Source organism: Molothrus aeneus, chromosome 4, assembly GCF_037042795.1.
Source record: "Molothrus aeneus isolate 106 chromosome 4, BPBGC_Maene_1.0, whole genome shotgun sequence".
Lineage (NCBI taxonomy): Eukaryota > Metazoa > Chordata > Aves > Passeriformes > Icteridae > Molothrus > Molothrus aeneus.
Genome location: NC_089649.1, coordinates 69597008 through 69621705, shown reverse-complemented (window position 1 = coordinate 69621705; position 24698 = coordinate 69597008). Strand labels below are relative to the sequence as shown.

Genomic DNA, 24698 nt, shown 5'->3' with positions numbered 1-24698 from the left:
TGCTATATTTCATTTTGTTTTCTGTTTTTGTAGCTGGACAGTGCCACTTCTCTCATCCAGGCAGCTAAAAACCTGATGAACGCTGTGGTCCTTACAGTGAAAGCATCATATGTGGCTTCTACTAAATATCAGAAGGTCTATGGCACTGCTGCAGTGAACTCTCCAGTTGTATCTTGGAAGATGAAGGCCCCCGAGAAGAAACCTCTAGTAAAGAGAGAAAAACCAGAAGAATATCAGACAAGAGTGAGGAGAGGGTCCCAGAAGAAACATATTTCCCCTGTACAGGCCTTAAGTGAATTTAAAGCTATGGATTCATTCTAAACCACTGAGCTTTACCAGGAGGGTTTTATATTCTTTTTTGTACGCATACCTGCCGACTTGTGTGCGTCTGGCATGGGGAGGGGGGGACAAAGTGACAATTTGCATGCGACCTGAGACTCTATTCCAGTAAATAACTCTCTGCAGTGCCCAAAATTCAGGGCATTGCCTTCTGATGTTGAGTGGACTTAACTCCAAGCTTCCTTTTTAAAACTAAACTATCGCATTAAATTGGCCAAAGAATTTGCGTCACGGGGGTGTATACGTGTGGAATAAATGATAAATTCAAGTCTAAACCCCGAAATTTTTATGCATGCAAGAAACATTAGGTTGGCAGGTATATTAAGTGAAAAATAATAAAAAAAAAAGGAATTGTAATGGTAGACCATAAAGCTTGTATTGCTTCTGTTGCAGTGCAAAAATGTACTAGCCAATATGCTTCAATGTGTGGCCCAATAATTAAATGATATAACTTTTAAGTCATCTTCATTATAGTATGTGAATTTTTAAAACAGATTCAAACTAATTCATCTTAAAAATGCTTCTTTTGAACCAGATTTTGTTCTTTATATTCTAGTAGTGTTATGACTGCTCACATTTCAATTAATCCCATTAATATGACCAGAGGTTTACTTTTGCCAATTGAATTCCTTATGGTGGAGTATGAAGCACAATATGGTGATTGACATTGCCTTTTATATTATGATTATTATTATTCTGATTATTATTATTATTATATTAGTAATAGAAGACCTGGTGGTGGAATGTTTAGAGACACGGAAACTGACAGTGTGAGAATTTAGAGGCAAATATGTAGGTGTAGCTTGGATTACAGGTATCTGACATACCATTGTAACCACTAACTCAATAAACTCATTTAACCTTGGAATCCTCAATCTGGCTCGTCTCCTTTAATGCACAGGTATCTCCTGAACCACAGGAGATGTATAGAGTTACTAATTCTGCTTTGTGCTTCCTTTCTTATTCTTAATTTTTGTGAATTTTCTCATTTTTTAATAACCATAATAAGCCAAACATGGTCAGTGAGTCAAAACCAGAGTTTAAATCTGAGAAAGGTTTAACCCTCAATACACCTGAGGCATATGTGTCATGAAATTATTTGTCTAAATGCAACACCTCAGAACAATCATAAAGAGAATTCAATTTATTCACTTGTAAGGTTGGCACTTCACAATCTTGGAATCATCTATTGTGCCATGCTTTACAGGCCTGTACAAAGTCCACTGCACAAATATCTACTTTTATTCCCTTTTGACACCAAGAGTTACTTAATTACAGAGCCTGTATTGCCATTATCAAAAAGGCTGGGTGTATATATAAAAGAAAACAATGAGCATCTATTAATTTTTCTTGTAATTAGATAATCAAGTTAAGGGAACATTTGTGGCCTCACAGGGGATTTGAAACACTGTGATAAACGCTGGGTTCCAGCAATAGTGACAAGTGTAGCCCTTGCAGAGTCTTTGAGAGATGTTTGGATCTTGTCTCAGATACGCTGATTATTCCTCAGAATAGCAAAGCACCAAATTTTGTTCTATTGCCCTCCTACACAGTCTATGTAAAGAAATGTACTCTCAGAGGTCTTTTAGGAAATTACTATTTCTGCTTTCTTTGGTTGTACTGTGTAATAAAAGCAGTTCCCCAATCAGAGATGGAGAGTGTAGGCATGACCAAAATTTGAGATGTGGGGAAGTCCTTGCAGAGCTTTCCCTACAAAGCCCTGGAGTGTGACATAGACTGACATTGCTTGTGGTAACAATTAACCCCCTAAAAGTAATTAGGATCTTTACAAATGAGGCTACTGAGACAAAAGACAGATACAGAGTCTAAAGACGAAAATAGCAAATATCAGACAAGTAAAAATGTCCTGGCAGGCTGCATGAAAAAGGAAAAAAGGCAATTTACCATGAAGAAAAGCAATAGCCCTTCTGCAGAAGTGTTTTCCTCTGAATCTCTGATGGATTAACTCAATGGTTGCTTTAAAATGATGCTGTTGCTCTAAAAGGCATCTCAAATTTGGAAAAGTTTAGAGGAAAGCATGGAGTCTAATGGAACCTGGGAACATGTGGACTCACCTGTGCTGGGGGCTCCATGGATAAAGATCACAGTGAAAAGAGATTGGGACCAGCCACTCACTCAGAATAGCCACTGTGTCTGTGAAATGCTCCAGGAAAATCAGTCAGTGAGGGAAAAATCCAGAGTGATTTTGGGCAAATTAGTCCATGGCCATTAGAGTCCTGCTTTTGGATGGATTGTTTGCCTTTTGTCCATCTATGCTCTAAATATCTTCATGGCCTCACAATAAAATTTAGTGTTGATACATTATAAAGTAATGCACATGAGAAAATGAGCCAGGAACCAACCAGGACGTGCCAGTTCAGTGCCCAGCTCGTGTAGTAAAGCCAACAGGATGAGGACAGGTTTGATAGAGGAAAATATTGGGTGCCTGTGTTTGAATTGTTCATGCATCTGAAACAAGGGATGGAAAAGTGCATGGAAACATGAGAATCATTACAAAATCTGGAATTGCTGTCATGCAAGCAGAGACTAAATCAGGTAAGGCACCAACAGTTTTGAACTATATGTGCTTTAAGGTCCCTTCCAACCCAAACCATTCTATGATTCTATGAATCTAAATAAGCAAAAATAAGCACTAAATCTAAATAAACAAAAAAGTAACCACTGGCCCTTAGAACTCAGAAATCCAGTGTTACAAAGTGAACTGTCAAACATCAAGTTCAATATTTTAAAAAAATAAAATCTTAAAATAAGTTATTGTGAAATTCTTTTTCACAATGCCATAATTGCCACAATGCTAATTCCATTAACTTCGCCAGTCAAGAATTTATCCCACAGAATTTCCATCTTGAAATCTTGCAAATCTTACAGATCTAGAAGAATTTTGGGTGTAGTATAAAGGGTAGGCATAAAAAAATAATGTGGATTTTGTAAATGTTCTCTTGAGACATTGCTCCATTGAAAAAAGGGAACTCCACACTTCTGCTCAGAAATCTGCAGCCCTTTCTCATGACTATCACCTTGGTTCTCAGCCTAAATGTGTGGGTATCACACATCTTCCTGTGTACCTGGAAAATGTTCAAGTTGTACCAGAAATGCAAGAGAAGTGAATATATTTATATATTTCTTAATGACAGAACTTAGTTATTTTTAAATAATTTCCTTCCAGCTGATAAATATGCAGCAAATGACTGTTTTGAAAACCAACATGAATGGCAGAGAGGCCTCCCTGAGCTGGAGACACTTTCTATTGATGGTTTCAAATTCTGTGGTCGCTCTTCCTGTTATTCATATGCCAGGCATTGTATTTTTCTGTGAGAATTAGACACCCAAGGTACAAAGTCAGTCAGAAATGTCTGTAGCTTTTCACCTGTGGCCATGAGAAGAAGGCTAGAGAAAATTTTTAGCTTTTTATTTTGATAAACTTCCCATTTGATAAACTTCCTATTTTGGCTTTCCCCTTTTAATAAACCATGGGAAAATGACCATGAACGTATTTCAATTTATAATACACATCTTCAGCAAGGAGACAGTTCCTGAATTAAGAAGTCAGAGAACACAGAAAGCCTGTGGATAACTTTCAAAATAATTTTCCTAAGGTTGTTTTTTTTTTTTTTCTTACTTGTTTATTTATTAAAATGAAAATCTGAAAGTGAAGAGTTATCACAGCTAAATCTGTATTTTAGGTCAAGAAGCTACTGAGCAGGTTGTTACTACAAAGGAAGAGAGGTTTGAGGTGTAGCAAAATAACTTAGTCCATTGCTCAGACACAGAACTTTTTAATCCTTCATTCCCACTGATCTCAATCTCATTATTGAACTCACACATAAATTTAAGTGCCTGGCTTCATATGAAGGATAGTTTTCATATGTTTAAAGCTGAACAAATGAAATGTTTAGACAGTAAGGGAATGGGGGATAAAGCATCTGCAGAAATTCACTTTGATCCAGTAATTTCCTGCTACACTGCCCTCAGAGTCTGAAATGCTGATCTGTAGTTCAGTTCTTTTACACCTTAGAAAGAAGTGGACCAAGTTGTGGAAACCCAGAAGGAAACAGTCCCATGAAAACAAAAATACTGTGTGGATATTTTTATGTCTGGTGCTTTGTTCTGTATCCCAAAGACAGCTGGCCAAAGCAAGGTACCTGTGTCTCTCTGAAACTCGATTTTAATACAGAGGATGGATATTTATAGACTTAAAATGACATTTCTCTGTATAAAAATGCAGATTTCAGTTGGATTTTCAAGCAAAAATTTGGTAGGTTTGGGGTATTTTTTAAATGAACCCCCTGGTATGAATCTGAATTAAAGGCTTGTAATGGAAATAAGTCAATGTATCTTTTTTCACTCTTTTTATAAATACACACAATTGTTTTTATAAACAACCCCTCAGACCAGACTGGGCTGTTCATTAAATTTGTCAGGTGATGAATATGTGTGTGGAGAAGGAAAGAAGCTGGAAGAGACAAAAAGGCTAAAGTTTAATGGTTGAAACTTCATCAGGAGCTTGCCCAGAAGGGAAAGGTCAGGTCTGAAGCTGTGTCCAAGGGCAGGCACATTATCCCACATCATCCTAGCAGGAATTCAGGCCCCTCTTTGGAAGTTGAGCACATCCTGATTCTGCTGCTGAGCTGCACCTGCAGAAATCAGGAATAACCAAGATTTTTTTTCCTGTTTCTCGCTGAATGACCAAGTGCATCCTCAAGCAAGGGTTCTCACATTTCTCTTGCTTTAGATATTTTTCCCTTTATGACTCAGTTAACACTAAGTTATGGAGAACTTGACAGCTTGATAAAAGCTGTGGGAGGTAGAAATGTATTTTCATGCTCTAGTTATACCTTTAAAGGAATAAATATTTAATTACTTGAGGAATGTTTCCTCCTTTTGATAATGTTGGGTGAGGTGTCATAGGTGAGTAGCTGTTGCCCAATCTTATCTTCCCCCTTTGGGCAAAATTTCAAAGTTCCAGTGTTGTTTGGTAAGTCCTGAATAATAATGGGCTTGAAAAGAGTGGAATCGCTGCAGAATGTGAAATGTTTATGCTTACCTGCTTTATCCCAGCTCACTAAAAATTAAACATAAGGAAGAAAGAGAGATAAAGTAGGGTTTCCAAAGCCTCCTAGAATATTCAGAGGTAATGACTCTGCTAGGAGGATGTGTTTGATCTATTATTTTCTTTTCCTGAAATATTTAATGCAGAAATTATTTTTTAAAAAAAAGGTTCTTTGGCCTGCATTTTGAGGAGGTCATATTAAATTATCTTTATGGTTCTGTTTTCTCAGTGAACCATAGAATTAGATGCTAGCAGGAGGATAAATGAAAACAAAAATCCACTTTTAAATCTTAATCTCTCATAACCTATTTGACTATTTTTCTATAACTGCGACTGTTTTTAATTATGTGTACTCTAGTTGTGCCTGCACAAAAATTTCCAGGATACAGAGAAATGACCAAAAATCTGACAAGCAGAAATCTACACCCCAGGAAGAAGCTGTTGCATTTATTTAGCTGGAATATTGCATGAATGTCACACACAAGACCTTTGGATGGGATATGATGAGTTTTTTGAGATCTCTGCAGATCCCAATACCTGAATTTCTGAATTTCTATATATATGTGTGTGTGTATTTACATATATATTTATATATATATATATATATAGGGCCACTCACTCCGAGGCAAACACTGGGGCTGGAGCATGGCCAGGGAAGGGAACAGAGCTGGGGAAGTGTGGGAACTCAGCACATCGCTCCCGATGTCCAGAGATGCCAGGAGAACCCTTGGGGGTCTCGGAAATCCTGGAATGTTGCCAAGAGTGTTTGGTGGCTTGATTTTGATCCATCCACAGAAGTAACAAGAGTTTGAGGACATGAGAATCACTTTAGAGTGAAGGGTGTAAAAGGGACACATTGAGAGGGTGAAATATAAACTTTAAGGTTTTTGGTACAGGGGGGTTATGGAGACAAGATGGAGGGATCAGGGCGTGTCTCGTCCTTCCTCTTTCTTCTTCTTGTCATCCATCTCCTGTGGTGATGTTGGCACTTGGGGATTGGTTTATGGTGAAGGTGCACTTGCCAACATGGGTGAAAAGTATTAGAAAATAAAGGTAAATATCATGTACGTAGATATTAGTATAAAAAGACATGACCGCCCCGTGGGTGGTCAGAGAGTGCCTGTGGCTGCCTTGCAGATCAGACCTCTGTTGGGCAGACAGAAAATTTTGTAGATAAGAAACAATAAACAATCTGAAGACCAAAAAGCTGAAGAGTCCAGACTCGTCCTTTGAAACGCGTGCCACCCAAGAACCACCCTACCCGTGTCGGGGCAGAGACAGAGACAGACAGCCGAACAGGACAGGGAAGGGTCTGGAGCCCCAGGAGAGGCTGAGGGAGCTGGGCAGGGGCTCAGCCTGGAGCAAAGGAGGCTCAGGGGGGCCCTTGTGGCTCTGCACAGCTCCTGACAGGAGGGGACAGCCGGGGGGGTCGGGCTCTGCTCCAGGGAACAGGGACAGGAGCAGAGGGAATGGCCTCAGGCTGGGCCAGGGGAGGCTCAGGGTGGATATTGGGGGAAAAAATCTTCATAGAAAGAGTTGTCAGGCATTGGAACAGGCTGCCCAGGGCAGTGGTGGGCTCACCGTCCTTGGATATGTTCAAAAAATGAAGTGGATGTGGCACTTGGTGACATGGGTCAGTGGTGGCCTTGGCTGTATTGGGTTAAGGGTTGAACTGGATGATCTCAGAGAGCTTTTCCAACCTAAATGAATCTATGATTTTACATATATCTGTATCTATGAACCCAGACACAGTTTTTAGTGGGTTTATATTTGGCTTTGGTTGGGTTTTGGCTGCGTGGAGCCCAGTCTGGCTCTGTTAAACCCCAGGCCCTAATTTCCTCAGCTTGCACTGAGCTTTACTCAGCCTGGAACCTGCAGGATCTCCTAGACACCTTCTTCTCTTTGTCATACACCAGTTCCACCATTAATTAGGCCCTGGAAGATCCATTATTTGGTCCATAATTGTGGAATAAATTAAGATCACTGGACTTTGTCACAGATCTAGGTGAGGCCCACGTGCATCTGAGGTTCTGTTCCTTCAGACAGAGCTTTGGATCTGCTGGGGGCTCAGACACCTCTGGGGTCTTTGAGTCATTTATTTATGCTGGGAAGAAAAGCTCCCCCAGCTTTCCCTCGTGCCCTGATCAAACCTGACTTGGGTGCTCACACAGTTTTCTGTATTTGAGGAGCAAAGGGCAGAGATTTATGATTTCCCTTTGCTGGAAGTGATGTCTCAAAAACCCCACACACGCTGTGGGAGATGCCTGTCACTGGGAGCAGTTTAAAGCACAGGTCTGTGTTTGTGTGGATTAGTGGGAAAAGTCCCTGCCAGAGGGCACAGGGTGTGCTGCAGGTATCTCAAACATCAGCTTTATTGTACCCTGAACATGAGTCACAGTCCACAGGAAGAGATTTTAGCTTTTCTCAGTGTGTGCATTTCAAGTGCTTCTGCTGCTCCTAGAAATAATCTTGCTTTTTCCTTTTACCTACAACAGTGACTTTGTAAGGTGATTGTGGGAAAAAACCCAGTTTCTACCTGAGTTCCTATTTTGCATGGACACATGAAAGACTTCTCTGTGGGAAGGAGTGATAAAAGTTCATCAATCATAGCTATTTTTTGTATTGGATAAGCCCCTCCAGGTTGCCTTTTCTCATTCTTTATTTCCTTATATCATCCTTCCTGTTTTGAATTATCCACTTCTAACTTTTGTTTCTCTTTTATGAATAAACTCCCATCACCTCAGCCTGAAGAAGCTGGAAGCATCTCCCCTGATTGAAGGGGACTTAGATTGCTATTTCACCCACTAAAATTCTAGGGCTGGGATTTGATTTTTTGCACAAATCAACCCTTTAAAATTTTCTTTGCTTTTAAAAGAATCATGAAAATGTGTTACAGTTCATATCTCTGTGACAGCATTTGTGTGAAAGCAATTACACTTTGTACCTTGAAAATTTTCAAATTAGGATCTTTGGGAGGAGGAGGAGAAAAAGAATTTTGCACTGGAAAGAAACCTCAAAAAACAAATCCTGAAATAAAACAGGGCATGGTCAGGTATTGTCATCCTGAAATTCTATGACTAATTCCTTGGAAATAAGTGAAGAAATGGGTTAAAATAACTTTAGATATGTATTTATTTGAACAGAACTTATTTGATGTTAAATTTTAGAGAGATGTAAAAGTGTATGGAGCCTTTATCATTTAAATTTTAATAGATCTTAAGGAAGAATGTAGGAAACCTGGGGGTTTTATTGATCTTCAATGTCTCTCTTCACCCCTCTTCAACATCCTAAGGACTTTCCATGGTGAAATTGCAGTCAGATGAGCATATTGTGCTTATCCAGCACAAGGATGAAGGGTTTCCCATCCCAGTTTGTGTTAATATATGCTGCAAATAAAAGAAGAAAATAATTTAAAAAAAATTTACCAGTCTGTAGAAATTTTATATAAATTTTCAGACTAAAAGAGACCTAAACCACTGGCCACTGTGTGCCCTGAATAAGACACAAATACTGGAGACTCTCACTGAACCTCCTCAAACAAGCTGATGGTAAGAAAAATAAAACTGAATTAGTCTAAGTCTACATCCACACAGATACTCACATGGAAACCAGTAATCTCTGTTAATTTTCTAGAGATATTTCATCAGGAAAAGTATTGTTTGAACTGTTGTGGGTTCCATTTTGAGACATATTGTTACTGCATCCTACTTTATCACCATCAAATTCCTCAGCTAATTTTTGTTGCATAATTCCTAAGAATTTTATTTTTAAAAAAATGATCTGTAGTGGTTTGTTTTTTTTTTTTTTCAGTAGAGCACAAGTCAATAGAAACCACTTAGAAAGATTAAAAAAAGAAAAAAAAAATAGCACCCTCATATATATTTAGTTTTCTCTTGATTTTTCCACATATCAAATCTACAAATATTGTACCACAACACTTGCAACTCCCCTCCTCAAAGGTCTGCACTCTGTGGCCACCATCCTTCACAGAGAAGCTGTTACATCTTTCAGATTCAAATTTTGTGGATTATGGGAAATTTTCAAGTGTCAGTCTGCAATTAAACAGTATATGTATGCTGATTTCATGGATAAAGGTTTTCACACTGGGATTGTATTGGCCAGGCTGAATCTGGGAGAATTTATAAATTAGTATGAGTCCTGTCCCCAGATCATTTAATTGTGCACAGCCAGGCACAAGGACCTTTTGGTCCCTTCCCTCACTACAGAAAGAGCACAAATCTGCTTTCAGACTCAAATATAACTGTAGAAGAGTGGTGTTTGTTTCCATTTCAGAAACTACTGCCTTGCTTTAATAAAAATGTGAACAAAAACTCCTTATTTTTTTTTCCTTAGTCTCCTTCTCAAATGCCTTCCAAACTTAGTGGGGAGGCAGAGAAAGAGAGAAAATTACCAGGGCAGCTCTAAAACCTGTTAATTTCTCCTGGTTTTACTCAAAAAAGTCTGAGAATATGGTTTGTTAGTTGGCCTGTAGAGCATCAAGTGTTGGGCACACTAAATTGTCTCCTGACAATGCCCTCCCCATCAAGGCTTCTTGCCTTGGTGCAGCTGATTGGGAAAAGAGGGCAGCGATTAAACTTCAAAAGAGACATGGACAGGCTGCAGCTGATGTGGGAACGTCCCACGACAGAGGGCACGCTGCCCTTTGCTTCCCTGGGCCTTGGTTGAGATAAATACTGAGATTTATGGGGAGCTGAGCCTCCCATTAGGTTTAATTGCTCCTCTGGAGCTTCCCCAGCTGAGTGGATGTGATTCCTGCCTGTGAGGATGTGGGCAAGGTAAGGTTTTTTCCAAGGGAGGGATTCACATTCATCTGTTTTATTTTTATTTTATTTTATTTTATTTTATTTTTATTTTTTTATTTTTTACTTTTTAAATGTTTTTAAATTTTTTATCTTATTTTTTATTTATTTATTCATTTTTAAAACTTTATTTATTTTATTCTTATTTTATTCAATTTTTCATTTTTTATTTTTTACTTTATTTTATTTTATTTTTATTTTTTATTTTTTACTTTTTAAATTTTTTTAAATTTTATCTTATTTTATTTATTTACTAATTTTAAAAATTTTATTTATTTTATTATTTTATTATTTTATTCAATTTTTCATTTTTTATTTTTTACTTTATTTATTTTATTTTTATTTTTTATTACTTTATTTTATTTTTTGAATTTCATTATTTTAATTATTTGATTTTATTTTTTATTTTATTTTATTTTTATTTTATTATTTTTAAATACTTTATTTTTTAATTTTTTATTATTTTATTTTAATTTTAATTTTATTATTTATTTATTTTATTATTTATTATTTATTTTTTTATTTTTTTTTATATTTTATTTTATTTTATTTTGGGGCTCAGGGGTGATGGCAGGAGCTGCAGAGGTCCCTCAGATTGTTGGAGCTAAGCAGCAGAATCTCTGTCTTGTGTGACAAGGGCAGCTTGCAGGAGGTAACCTGCATTTACAGCACTTCTACAGGAAAAAAAATGAGCCAACAGACCTCATTCAGAGTCAATTGCATCCATTATTGATGAAGTATTTTAGATTGCAGTGACATTTTATTTTTCCTTTCAGGATTGGTGTTTCTTACTTGGGAGGTTTTTCTACATTATTAATTCAATCCTACAGAGCACCTTGCTCTTTTATTTTCTGCTTTCACTTTCTTCTTATTCCTCCCAAAGCTGTGGGATTTTAGGTTTGCAGTCAATCTATTGAAAGCTCTGTTCTTTCTTGAAGAAATACTTCAGTGCTGATTATTTTATGACTTTTTTTTCCTACCTCCTCAGGATTTCGTGTTCAGGAGGAAGCATCATTATTTATATTAACCTCATTAGGTGGGCATCTTATAATTTCCCACTGTGATGGCATCAGGAAGGTTTTTTAGTGTCCTGGAAGAGAGGAAATGTCAAACAGCTTTATCCTTTATCTCACATTTCTGCAAGAGAAAGTTTGGGCTGAGTGCATCCATATCACAAAGGTTTTAATGGTTTCTGAATTCTCATTGATCTTCACCTCAGACCATTCAGATGGGCCCAGGCCTCTGTATTGCCTGTGTTGTTTTTTGAGATGTTATCTGTCTTGTGCCACAGAACATGACTTGGAGATAACCAAACTGGCTGTGCCTGAGCTGCAGCTGAAACCAGAAGCTGTAAAATGGCCCCACAGAATTTTTCTGAGCAAGTAAATCCCTGATAAGCAGCATTTTACAATGGCTGAAAAAGTTATCCAGGGTTTCAGCACAGAAAAGACATGACTTTCCTCTACAATAATCTTTTATAAGGAGATTAAAAGAGCTGTAAAAGTCAAGATTCATTATGCCATAATATTTCTGAACTAAAGTGCACAAATGTCTTGAGAAAACAGGATAGTCATAAAAACCCCAGTAAGTGCAGTGGACGAAGGCAGCTGTTCAATCACAGCTGCTTCCTTGACTCCAGGCTTGGTTTCCATCAGTCACTGATGTTTTCTGACTGGAAACTCTCCTCAGAGAAGCTCCCTTCCCATTTGCTTCATTGCCTGCACCTCTCCGATTCCCTTCCCTGCACTTTGTGCTCCCTCCCTTGTCTTTCCCATTCTGGCTCTGTTCTGGACCCCAATTTCCCTTTTCCCCAGGGATCATCTCCTTCTCCCCACCACTTTTTCCAGGAAATCTCTGTCAGTTCCAAGCTGGCTGGGGACCCTCTGCCCCAGGTGCTGTGGGGTAGGGATGTGCAGCTCCGTGTCTCAGGTGTGTGAATTAGGATTGGCCAAAAGCAGGGCCATCCCAGACCGTCTCCAAGGCATTATTTGTCAGAAGCAAAATGTTCCTTTTGGATGATCCACTCTGTGGTGATTTCCCTTTGAGAGGAATGGCAGATTTTTCTTTACAAACAAGCTGTGGGTCTGCTGGTAGATAAAACCAGCACTGGGAGATAAAAGAAACAATGGGAAGGATTCCTCCGATTGATGACTGGAAATAGATATTTGCTTTTACAAATAAACTTCAGGTTTGCTGATAAATGAAATGAGACATTGAGAGATGAAAGAAACAATGGGGAAGAAAAACCCCTAAATTCTGTAAGAATTAAAAATCAAAAGGGAGGGTTAACATTAGAGGAGAATCTTTGGTATCAGGTGTTCTGGGAAGTCTGAACCTCTCAAGTACCTCAGAAATGGGGAAAGAGAGAAGGGAAATGCAGCCAGGAAATTGGGATAAAAAGGAGGCTGTGTCCTCCAAAATTGGAGACAACCCAGAGGAATGCCCCATGGCCTCTCCCTTTATTTGAACAAAGCCAGAAAGGGCTCCTCTGTCTCCTTTTTGGACATAAACCTCTGGTGTTTGTGGATTGATTTTCTTTACAGCTGGGAGCAGGGCTGACAGCAGGCTCTGTACAGTCCTCTCAGGCTGCACTCAGCAGTGACCTGAGACCCTCTCTGCTAAACCACTGAGCTCATTTTGCTGCCTGCCTGCAGGGAGAAACTGGGCTGGGATAGCCCAGGAAAACACCCCAGGGGCTCCACACGGTGGGCCAGCAATGTAGGGTAGGAGAAGAGGGGCAGGAGCAAATTGCTGTTTCCTTGCAGCAATTCCACACACTTTTGGGACACTTTCCCAGCTACTTCAAGTTTGAAACTGGACTGTTGCCCTCCCTCATTTTGGCTCTTTTGGGATTTGGAGAGGATTTAAATTTTTATTTACTTCTGTCAAAGTGTGATTTCTCAGAGCAGGCTTTGATGAGAGAGATTAATTTCCATGTTTTCTGTTATGGGTGTGTTGTCTGAACTGAAATTGTGCCAGGCGTGGCACAAGTGTTACTGTGGGAACCAACCACTCAACATCACCCTCTTAGCAACAGCTTCCTTTGCCTGGAAATCCTGTTTTCCCTGGGCTTTATATTCTCATAGATAGACCCTGAAGTGCTGGTGTGCTTGTTATAGACATTTGAATTTCTCCACTTGTAGATTTGTGCCTTTGTGAGACTCACAAAACTTGCTTGCAGACCGCAGTGCAGAAGTGTGTGTGCTGGGTAATATAACACTGGATTGTTTTATGGGCTGTTTGATTGTGTTGTTTACTGCAACTAGGGCATAAAAGGCAATATTTGGGCATTTAGCATAATTCTTTGGGTCAGGTTGCACTTGGAGGTACAACTAATCTTTCCCCAAAATGTCAGATTGCTTAAAAAATAAACAGAAGTCTGGCAGACGTGGGAACTGGTGGTGGAGGTGGAGAAGGAAACCAGACCATGGATGGAAAGGAAGTGTGGGAGTTGAGGTTATCTGATCTCTTCAAAACACCCAGAACTTCTCCACTGAATGGGGGAATTTTGGGGTTGATTTTTGGGATCAAGTGGGGGAGATGAGTTTAATTGACCTATCAGATAAACTGAGAGAATTTACTCAGATACTCAGAAATTCTGCACTAAATGGGGGAGTTTTGAGGTGGAGTTTTGAGTTTGATTTTTGGGATCAAGTGGGGGAGCTGAGTTTATCTGACCTCTACAAAATACTCAGAAATTCTACACTAAATGGGGGAGTTTTGAGGTTGATTTTTGGGATCAAGTGAGGGAGTTGAGTTTATCTGATCTCTTCAAAACACTCAGAACTTCTGAACTGAATGAAGGTGTTTTGGGGTTGATTTTTGGGATCAAGTGAGGGAGTTGAGTTTACCTGATCATTTTACACGATCTCTCAGATAAACTGAGAGAATTTACTCAGAGACTCAGAAATTCTGCACTGAATTTTGGAGCTGATTTCCATGATCAGGTGTGGAAGTTTTTCCTGCTGCCTGATTGAGATGAAATCTCTGCCTGCAGTGCCCCAAGGGCTGGGGCTGGGGAGGGCCCAGGAGCAGCACAGGGCTCAGTGAGGGTTTGTTAACCTGTTTGCTCTGCCTTTTTTCTCTTTATTCTCACTCCTGGCTGCCTGTCTCATTAACCTGCCTGATCTGACACCGTGACTGTAGGAGGCCACTTGAGCACAGAAGTTCTCTCCCCGTGGAAGTTTCAGAAACCAATTTAAACTTGACAATAAGTGGTGGAGGAATTGCATGAGCTTCACTCCTGAGGTCATAAATGTATATCAATGAATAGGAACTTCATAAGTATGCTATGCAAAATCTTCTACCTGCAGTTAATTCTATATTAAAATCCATATATTGGCAGATTGGACACCAGTAAATATGGATAATACTGAAGCAATGAGTCATTTCACCAATAGTGAGGCCCCTTGTGAAGAATTTTATCAGGAGTTTATATTATTTTTTTTTAATTGTCCCAAACATCTTTTATTGTAATTATCTTTGTCTGAGTAAGAAACTCTTTCTGGTAAGAAACTGTGTAACATTTTGTAATGCCAATTCTTCAGAACTGTGGATTCTTGTCCTGTGCAGTAACATTAAAGTGACTTTATATCCCTTATGTGCACAAATGAAACAGGAGACAATTCAAAATACCCTCTCTTTGTCATAAATTGATTATAATTATTTTGCCAAAATGACCCTTCAGTCATAAGTTAGCTTAGCTTATAATGCACTGATATTGAAAAAAGATTTTCTTATACATCAATTTTCTCCAACAGTAGTGATTTGACCCCAGTTGAAATTTGTACTAGCAAGGACATGTTTTCCACAGGGTCTTTTTGTTTTGCTTTGCTTAAAAGAGGGGAAGGGAATCTTTCTTTACTTCAACCCATCTAAAATCAATCAATGGCAGCTGATTACCTCTTTGGAATGCTGCTGTTGTTTTAATGGATTATTTTTGGGTTTGGTTTTGTTTTGGGCATTTTTTGGTGGCTTTGGGGTTTTTTTTGGGTTTTTTTTTTTGGATTTTGGTGGGGTGTTTTGGGTGTAAAATTGAAAATGCTCGCCTAGATTTTCCTGTAGCACCATTGACAGGGGACTCTGGCAGTGCCTGGCCCCTGGAATGGCTGGCTGTGGAACAAGCTGCAGCAGCCTGGTGACTCACAGAGATGATGCCAAGGAAGCCCTGCAGTGAGGGGGTGGGAAGCTGTTGGGTGGGAGTAGCTGAAGGACTCCATGGCAGAGATCCCTGGCATGCAGAGCAGGTTCCAAGTGCTTGCTCTGCCTTTTTCACTGGCAGTGTGTTCAGTGAGTGCCTTTAAAGGATCACCAGCTCCATGAGCCTGGAGCCTTTTGGGTTCTTCCAATGTGGAACTGCTTGAGAAGTGACTCAGTTGTTGTGCTCCTCTCCAGAGGAAAGGGGAAATCACTGGAATTTAACTGGAGTAATGCAGCATCTGGCCCAGATTAATCCAAAATTTCTGTGTGTGTTTTTACAGTTTGTAGGCTTGTACATGCCAATTTGTGAGGCTATCTTTTGAAGCAAGTTTGGGGAAGAGAAGGCTCTGGGAAGAGTTTCCAGCAGCTTCCAGTGCCCAAAGGGGCCCTGAGAGAGCTGGAGAGGGACTTTGGGCAAGGGCCTGGAGTGACAGGGCAGGAGGGAATGGCTCTAGGCTGAAGCAGGGTGTATTTAGTTTGGATATTATGTGCAAACTCTTGACTGTGAGGGTGGTGAGACAGAGATTGCCCAGGGAAGCTGTGGCTGCCCCTGGATCCCTGGAAGTGCCCAAGACCAGGCTGGACAGGGCTGGGAGCACCCTGGCATGGTGGAACGTGTCCCTGCCCATGGCAGGGGTGAAACAAAGGGATCTTTAAGGTCTCTTCCAACCCAAACCATTCCATGATTTGTTGGTTCTGTGAATATGGTCCTGTATTCACAGCTTTGGCTTTAGCAGCAGATTATTTGAGTCAGTGAGTTTGGATAAGCTAAAAAAATACCCAAACATTAAATGACCTGAAGCTTCTGAGGTATTCAGACTGCAGGAAGCTGTATTTATTTGACAAAGCCTTACTAAGAATTCTAAATAATAAGATCCTAAAAATTGCATTCTCATGCAGGCACAAGGAGCAGATTTCATCAATAATTGATGGCTGAGTGTTTAATATTGGCTACAGCTGTTCTTGTGTGTATCTTTTTATTATTGCACTGTGGCTCCACCAAGATTTCTGATTCCACTCTAAGGCCTTGCTGCAGGCATTTAAACTTACTCTCTCAAGCATGCCACAAGTACAAGGCACAGAGCTGATGGCTCTGAGCATAAAAATAAGAAAGAAATCAGAGATCTGTGTTACCAATGAGCTCCTGTCTGTGTTCGAGTTGGAACATTTAAGAATAACTCCTGAAACACAGAGCACCTTGACATCAACACTGTTAAATGTCAAACAGGGGGGAAATGCAGACAGGTGGAGAAAATGAAGCCTGGCAACCATCAAGTTTCTGTATTTTAAAACACTTCAGAGCAAATTGAGGAGGCTCTTGTGTCCCCAGCACAGTTAGAGATGTTTTGTGATGCTCCATGCCCAAAACAGCCACTGGCAGCTCTGGTCTCTGTCTGACAACCTCTGGCCCTGCTGGACAGAGCCTGGATGATAATTTTTCTGAAGAAGGACAAGATATTATTCAAATAATGCACCATGTGAACACCTCTGTCATAGAAATGAAGAATAAATTTGCCATAACATTTTAAGAGCTAGAGGTGAAGGGTTCAGTTTATAGAATATATCCAAGGCTGGAAGGATTTCTGTGCTCCACAACTTCCTATTATATCTTTCTATAACTGACAGCAAAATTCTTTATTTTGATGCTGTGTCCTTAAATAAAATCCTCCCTCTCTCCTGTCAGTTCCACCTTAAATAAATACCAAAAAAATGTTTTTAAAGTATTACCTGCTTTGAATTGCAACATTTTCAAGCAGACTTGGCTAGTAAATTGTCAGTATTTACTCTGAAAGGAAAAATATTTGTTACATTATTTCATAAATATTTTCTTAGCATATAATTTAGGGGGGAAAGTCCAATAACTAGAGTTTCCTAAAATGCCAAATTTATTTCCACTCACAATAAGAAAAATATATACTGAGGCTTTGAAGGGTTACAGTGAGCAAGTGATCTTCCTGTTGTCAAACTTTAAATCAAACAAAGCTTTCTTTGGAAAACAAACAAAAAACCCTTTTTTTTTTTTTCCTGTGAGAAAAAAATTAACAAAATATAGTTCCAGCTAGATGTGTTTTGAAGAGAATCAGAGACTTCTGCACAAAGGACATCATCATCTGATTTAAGCCAGAATAGCTACACTGTCATCAGTAGTTAATCTTTTTAAGTTATTACCTGATAGGATTTTAAAAACTGGATGATTTCTGCATTCTTCACTCAGTATTTTAGGCAGGACTCACCAATCTCTGCATACTGGAACACTTGTATTGTATTTGCTGGAACCCCCGTGGCAGGAAGGAATGGAGAATCTGACTCCATGTTCTCAGAAGGCTGATTTATTATTTATGATACTATATTATATTTAAGAATACCAAACTATACTATACTAAAGAATAGAGAAAGGATACTTACTGAATGCTAAAAAGACAATAATGAAAACTCCTGACTCTCTCCAGAGTCCCAACCCAGCTTGGCCCTGATTGGCCAAAGAGTGAAAACAACTCGTAGCAGAATCCAATGAAACAATCACCTGTGGGTAAACAATCTCCAAACACATTCCACATGAGCACAACACAGGAGAAGCAAATGAGAAAAGAATTGTTTTCCTTTTCTCTGAGGCTTCTCAGCTTCCCAGGAGAAAAATCCTGGGCAAAGGGATTTTTCCAGAGAATGTGGATGTGAAAAGGCTTCTTTTTTGGATGTTGGCCTTTTTGCCAAAGCACATTATTTCAAGAGTAAGATTTTCTATGCTGTGTGTTTCTGAACCAGCTGAGAAAAAACCAGTCTGAACTAAATCTGTCCCATTTGAATTACAGGGTGGTAGAATTATTGAGGTTGGAAAAGGCCTCTGAGATCATCGAGTCCAACCATTCCCCAGCACTGCCATGGCCACCACTGACCCCTGTCCCCAAGGGCCACATCCACACAACTTTAAATCCCTCCAGGGATGGGGACTCCAGCACTGCCTCGGGCAGCAGTGCCAATGCCAACCCTTTTTGTGAAAGGTTTTTCCAAATATCCAACCTCTGGCAGAACCTGATGCTGTTTCCTCTTCTTCTATTGCTTGTCATATATTCTTACTATGAGTTAGAGATTATTCTGATTTTTTTTTTAGCCCAAATGGTGTGTGATGGCATAAAAAATGCCTTGTAGCAATTTCAGTTTGCAAAAGTGACACCATACACTTTAATAATGTGCAATTTCCTGAAAGGAGGCATTAAATTAGCTTGATAGGATCACTTTCAAAAGAAAATGTGATTTATAGCATCTTGTTTTAGGTCTTTATCTGTTATATCTTGTGTCAACCATTATTTTCCTCGTAACCACTGTCAGGATGATGTGCCTGTAGTTACATGGTTTATCTAAATATTGGTTTATCTAAATACCAACCCTCTCTCCATTTGAAGGATGTGGATGCAGGACACAGGGGATTGCTGTGTTTTCAGATTTATTTTTTTTCCAGGATTGGAAATCACCCCCATTCATCTGGGCTAATGGGGACACGTAAATCTTGCAGTCAAAGATGACACTGCTGGGTGCAGCTGAGCTCCAGTTCATTACATCCTCACACATAATCATGAAATATGTGAGATTAACTGAGCCCTGGGAAATGCCTCTTTCTCACTTGTTGGTGATGGAGGCAGTTTAGGATGATTTGCTCATAGGTGTCCACACTCTGCCAACTCCTCAAATTAAATATTGTTCAAAGAAAGTAAATAGGACAATGGAAGGATGGCAGAGCCTGTCAGCTGAGCAATATTTCTGAGGGAAATGGAGTGTGATGAGTGACTGCCAAGGAGGAAATCACAGGGCAGACAGAGCATTACTGACAGCCCATCTTTAACATGGCAAAATCAGGCAAAACTCATACTTAAAATATCTGACTCTCTGCTACCTGCACAGCCAAATTTCTGTTATCATGTTTGTCTAAACTAAGGGACAATTTTAAATTACTTAAGCACAGACTTTTTTTTAAGCAATATTCTTTCTTAATCCACAAGTGTGATGGAATTCTGGGAATACACCATGGCTGCATTCAGAGGAGGTTGTCTGTCAGACTTCATCTTCTCTGTCAGCAGCTGGGCTGAGCACACCCAGGGACAGCAGGAAGGGGACACATCCTCATGGTGAGGCAGGGAATAAATGAGATTTCCACCTCTGCCTTCAATTAGGTGATGCCCATCAAGTAATTTCAACCAAACTTTGCACAAATGGTCATTAATTGAGAATCCCTCACCTCCAGGTCTCTCACCTTCACATCCCACGTGGTGACTGGCAGGAGTCTGAGCTCCTGCAGTAGCAGCCAAAGCCACTGAGTCTGTGCTGGAGAAAAAAACCCACAGGATATAAGTAGCCTGAAAAAATATTCTAGGTGTTCCAGGCTAGACAATCCTCATTATTTGTATTTACTTGATTTTAATGTCTTTGTGTTTCAGCTCCCTCTTGGTAGAATGGACACACGTTGCCTCCCAGCAAGGCTAATTTAATTAATATTTAAGAAGTAGTTGGTTTTTGAAGTGATGAGCACACTAGAAGGTTCAGGAAGAAATTAATAATTATCTTTTGAAGCTGGAGTTGACTAGGGCAGAGTAAATACAGGACAGCTCAGTAAACTGAAAGATGAGTGTCAAATGGCAGCTGATTAAGTGAGCACTGTCCTTCCTGCTCTGTGGATGAGGTGTGAAATACAAGCAATTATCTTTCTGTCTGTCTTGAACCCCAAGAAATCAGATAACTGTAAAATTGGACCACTTTTTCCTTGAAATGTTATGGTGAAACCTTGCTTTAGAGAGTTGTGTTACCCTGGGAAAAGAAATTACTTTTTCTTACTAAAATGGTTTGAACGTTATTCAGAATTTCTTCTTTCAACTGGAAAGAAAGAGTAAAAAAAAATTGAACAGGGCATTTTACTCAAGAAAACACCATTTCCAACATTTTGACACTGACCGAACTCCAAGTCTTTCTCTACTTTAGTGTGCAGGCTTCCATGAAATCCCAGAGCAAAACATCAACACAGACACAAAGTTTATGCATTAACAACTTCTGTGTAGAGCTGAGCCCCTGGATTTGTGTCCCTAAGAAATGCAAGTTTCTGTCTCAGGCCATTCTTAACTGAATCATGGAATGGGTGGGGTTGGAAGGGACTTTAAAGATCATCCAGTTCCCACCCCTTGCCATAGGCAGGGACACCTTCCACATTCTTGTGATGTGGAAAGGAACAAAGGAATGGAGGCATAAACTTTATCCTCTGATCAACTACTGGAACTTATGTTGAGGGGTTTTTGTGAAGGAAGATGTACTTCACATCCCTGGCATTTTGTGTATCCAATGCACTTATGAAAATAATCCTGTCCTGAAATAATTGCAAATAATAATGGTGATATTTTCGTAATTAAAATGCAAATGTACAGAAAATTCTCTAACAGTGATTCCTATATAACACTCTTATCAGTGGAATATTACTCTTTAAAAAAAGGAGAAAAGAAGCAGAACCATTCCTTTTGTTTTACAGATAAATAAATTGAGGTCAGATACTTTACAAAGAGTACATACGGCAGAAATTGAAATATCATAAAATGCCATTTCTATGGTATCATGCATCATAAAAGTAGAATAAAGAAATTGATGTTCATTGCTCAATTCAATAAACTAGGAATTATTAAAACTTACAATAGATTAGACATTCTCTTTATGCCAATTAAGTAATCATTCTTGTGTGCAATATCTACCTGCAAAAAAAGATTGAATTGCATGCTGCTATCAGACTTAATAGTGCTGTTTGAAAATGTTCAATTGAACAGTTCCTTTTTTAAAAAAATATTTTGCTTTCAAGAATCTGACAAAAAGAGGATTTGGGGATGGGGTTTTTTGGCAGTTAGAATTAGCAAGGGATTTTTTCAGCTTTCAGAATGAACGCAGCATATCGGTAACAGCCACATCTAAATTAGTTAAAGTAGAAAAATACTAATTTCTTATTTCCCTTTCCCAGAAAATATATGACTTTTCTAAGTGTTATAAACAAAGATGTTTGTTTCATCTGTCAAAAGTTAGATTGGTGGATATTTTTCCCATTTTCTATGATAAGTATCACTTACAAGAACCATCTTTTTTGAAACCGACCACAAGACCAAGCAAATGCCTTGTATATGGAGAAATGTCAAAGGCAGATCCTAGCAGCTTTGCCCTGGGAAGCACCAGGCCTTGTTTTAGGAGGTAAAAGTATTGCTGAGGATGAGCAAAGGCTCAAGGATCTGCTCACTAGCAGAGATACCCGTGAAGTGTCGTGACTAATTGGACAAGCGGCTCTGAAATTAGCATTTGCTGAATGGTTTAATAAAAATCAGCGTGGAACCAAAAAAAAAAAACAAAAAAACCCCAGCAATTACTGAGTTGCATAACTCTCAGGAAACATCTATCAGACATCACAGACTAGCTGAAGATGGATAATTTAGCATTCCCCTTCCTCAGTACTGCCTGTTCTTGCTCAAGACGGTCTTTCTCCACCATATCCCCCATCTGCTCCACCCCCGCTTCCTATCCTGTCTCGTTGCTTGTACACTTTTTTTTATATTTTATTTTTTTATTACTGGTATTCATTTTAAGGAATCAATATCAGTCCTCCAGTTGAATCTTCAGGCTGCTGAAGTTAAACAGTGATTCCAAGTCCCATTAGCTTCAAGTCACTGATTTCCATTTAATCTTAAGTTCATCTAGCCAGGCCATGGCTCTGCTGTCTACCAGTGCTATCAGTGTTTGGGTTGCAGTTGTGTGTTGGCAGGGAAATTTCACAGAGGAATCTCTTCTCAGCAGAGCTGCTTTTAACATCCTGTGCACAGTGCTGATTCTTAATTTATTTGTGAATGAGGGAGTAAAATGTCACAGTCCAGAGATGCTGAAGGAGGATGCTTGGGAAACACCAGCGTGTCCTCAGGTGAAATACATCCTGTGTATATAATTATTGTTGCTGTTGATTTTTTTTTGTTATTTTTATATTTCTTGGGCTGTGATAGTTTAAAATGGGGGTGTTTAAGACCAGGATCTTGAGGACAATTTATGAAGACTTGGCCAAGGCTGTGGGTCGTGACTCACCACTGGTGTCAGGGGCTGCAGAAGGGCTGAAGGAGCTCCCTGAGGTGCAGTTCATGCAGGTGGAGCTTTGGTGAGGATGAGCAGTGGAAAAGCCCTGATCCAGCACTGCAGGGACATGAGGGCAGGTGGTGAGGAAAGCAGGATGCAGTGGTCAAATCTCTCCCTCCAGCAATGTCTCCCTTCACTCCAACAGCCCCAAGGACTCTTGATGCCCCTTAGCCTTTCACCCTCTTCCAAAAGATCTTCTACATCTCACAGCTCCTGTCTCTGACTTTTGCAAATCATTTGACCATGCAAACTACTTGATATTTAATTTCTAGGAATTGTGCCTATAAAGGTGTTTAAATCACCTAAGATAGGACTTCAGTTTGGGTTGAAAAATCTTATAATAACTTTGCTGGCTCAAAGATAAAATGGGTCTTTTAGATGAGATCCTGAAGGGATTATCTGCTGAATTTTGATACTTTTAGATATAATAAAATCTTTTTCTAATGGAAGCTGACAGCCTATGCACACATAATCTCCTTGCAGAGGAGGTCTCAGTTACCAACATTTCCAATTTGGAAGCACATCCCTCCCAGACAACACAACCTCTTCTTTAAATGTCATCAGCTTCCCTGTTTCCAGCCCTCACAGGGAAAAACACCTTTTCCAGTGTGGATACAGCATGTGATAAATTAGACAGAAGCTGGTAGCTACCTGTTTGTTTTATTGGCATTTCTGACATGTGTAAAATTACTGTAATATAAAGAGGGGTTACTGCAGTGTTTAGCTGAGAGACTGCTCAAACAGTGACTGGAAACAAGTGCTTCTCTAATAATCACAGGCAATTAAAAGAAAAAAAAAAAGTTAAAAGAGAGGAATCTTGTTTATCTAATAAATAGGTCACTAGAGAGAAGCTGATAAGAGGGGAAGAAAAAAAAATCAATGACTGACATGAGTGGAAAAGTAAAAACCACTAAATTTTCTGTCCTACTCTGACAACACCACTTGTCTTGACAGTGTCATAATTGTTTGGGCAATTTTGAGTGACAACAAAATTCTAGTTATGCTGGAAGAAGTTTTGTGACCTGCTATTACAGCTTTAAGTTGCCATTAAACAGTCACTCTTTGCATTCCCCTGCAATTTGTAGCTCCAACTTTTGACCACAGAAAGAACTCTTCTGGCTGGTTTGTGTTCTGCATAGTAATGAAAATCTTACACATCCAGTGCTGCAGCAATGGAACAGGATTAAGCCTTGAGGACAGCAGACTGTTCTGCCCAGCTTTTTGTTGGATACAAGGCGTACATGGGGAGGAAAAAATTGAAATAAACCCCCATATTCTTACAGCTAGGCTTTTAAACATGAGACACATTCAATCATAGACTCATTTAGGCTGGAAAAGCCCTCTAAAGTAATTAAATCCTACCATTAACCTGGCACTGCTGAGTCCTCCACAAACCCATGTCCCCAAGTGCCACCTGAGGGTTTGTTTTGGTGGAAAGAAGTGGAAATAGGTGGAAATAGATTAAATGCCTGTGTAAAGCAAATTGAGGGAGCTACACCCTCCAAGTGAGCTGATGTAAAATGAGGAGTAATAAATAACACTGGAGGAAAAAAGAGGCTCTGAAGAGAATTCCCTCCCTGTGCTGTGCTGGGGGCTGGTTTGTCCTCTGGTGGAAGGTTCTGGATATTCCTGTGCACTGTGGGAAGGTGGGGGCTGCTGCTGTCTCGTGTTCCTGGGGGAGGTAAACAATTGCTGGCATCACTGGGATTGGTTCTGCAGAGATTTGTTTGTCCTCAAAAATAAAGCTGGTGTATTTTTGGAAGAGGAAGCTACTGATAGATTCAGATATTCTCCAGTCATTTGTTGAATGACCTGAGCATTGTCCAAGCCTGATGTCAGGGGTGAGGTTGCCTGACCAAACAGACTCTACAGTGCAGATATTTAAATTATTACAGTGAGTCACTGAAGGCTCTTCTTTTAGTAAAAAAAAAAAAAAGCAAGTGACTGTAGGGTGCTGCTAGTTGCATCCTAAAGCAGGCAACTACCTTTGGGCAAGAAGATCAAACTCTAAAATAGTTATTTTTGCCTTTGACAGAAAAAATAAAAAGGACCCTGAGGTGTCTTGCTCAGGTGTGAAGGTGTATAAATTAGGAGATGTGAGTCCTAATCTACATGCATTAGGACAGAGAATATTAGGG

The 24698-nt window shown here is 39.5% G+C and overlaps 1 protein-coding gene across 2 annotated transcripts in view; it reads left to right on the top strand.

Moving 5' to 3' along the window:
* CTNNA2 (catenin alpha 2) overlaps positions 1-1214 on the top strand; it is a 478603-nt gene extending 477389 nt beyond the window's left edge. For both annotated transcript variants that reach the window (XM_066548773.1, XM_066548774.1), the window contains one exon: positions 34-1214. In XM_066548773.1, the coding sequence (XP_066404870.1) occupies positions 34-321 (288 nt within the window). In that variant the 3' untranslated portion in view covers positions 322-1214. The remainder of the gene's footprint in view (positions 1-33) is intronic.
* Positions 1215-24698: the final 23484 nt, after the last annotated feature.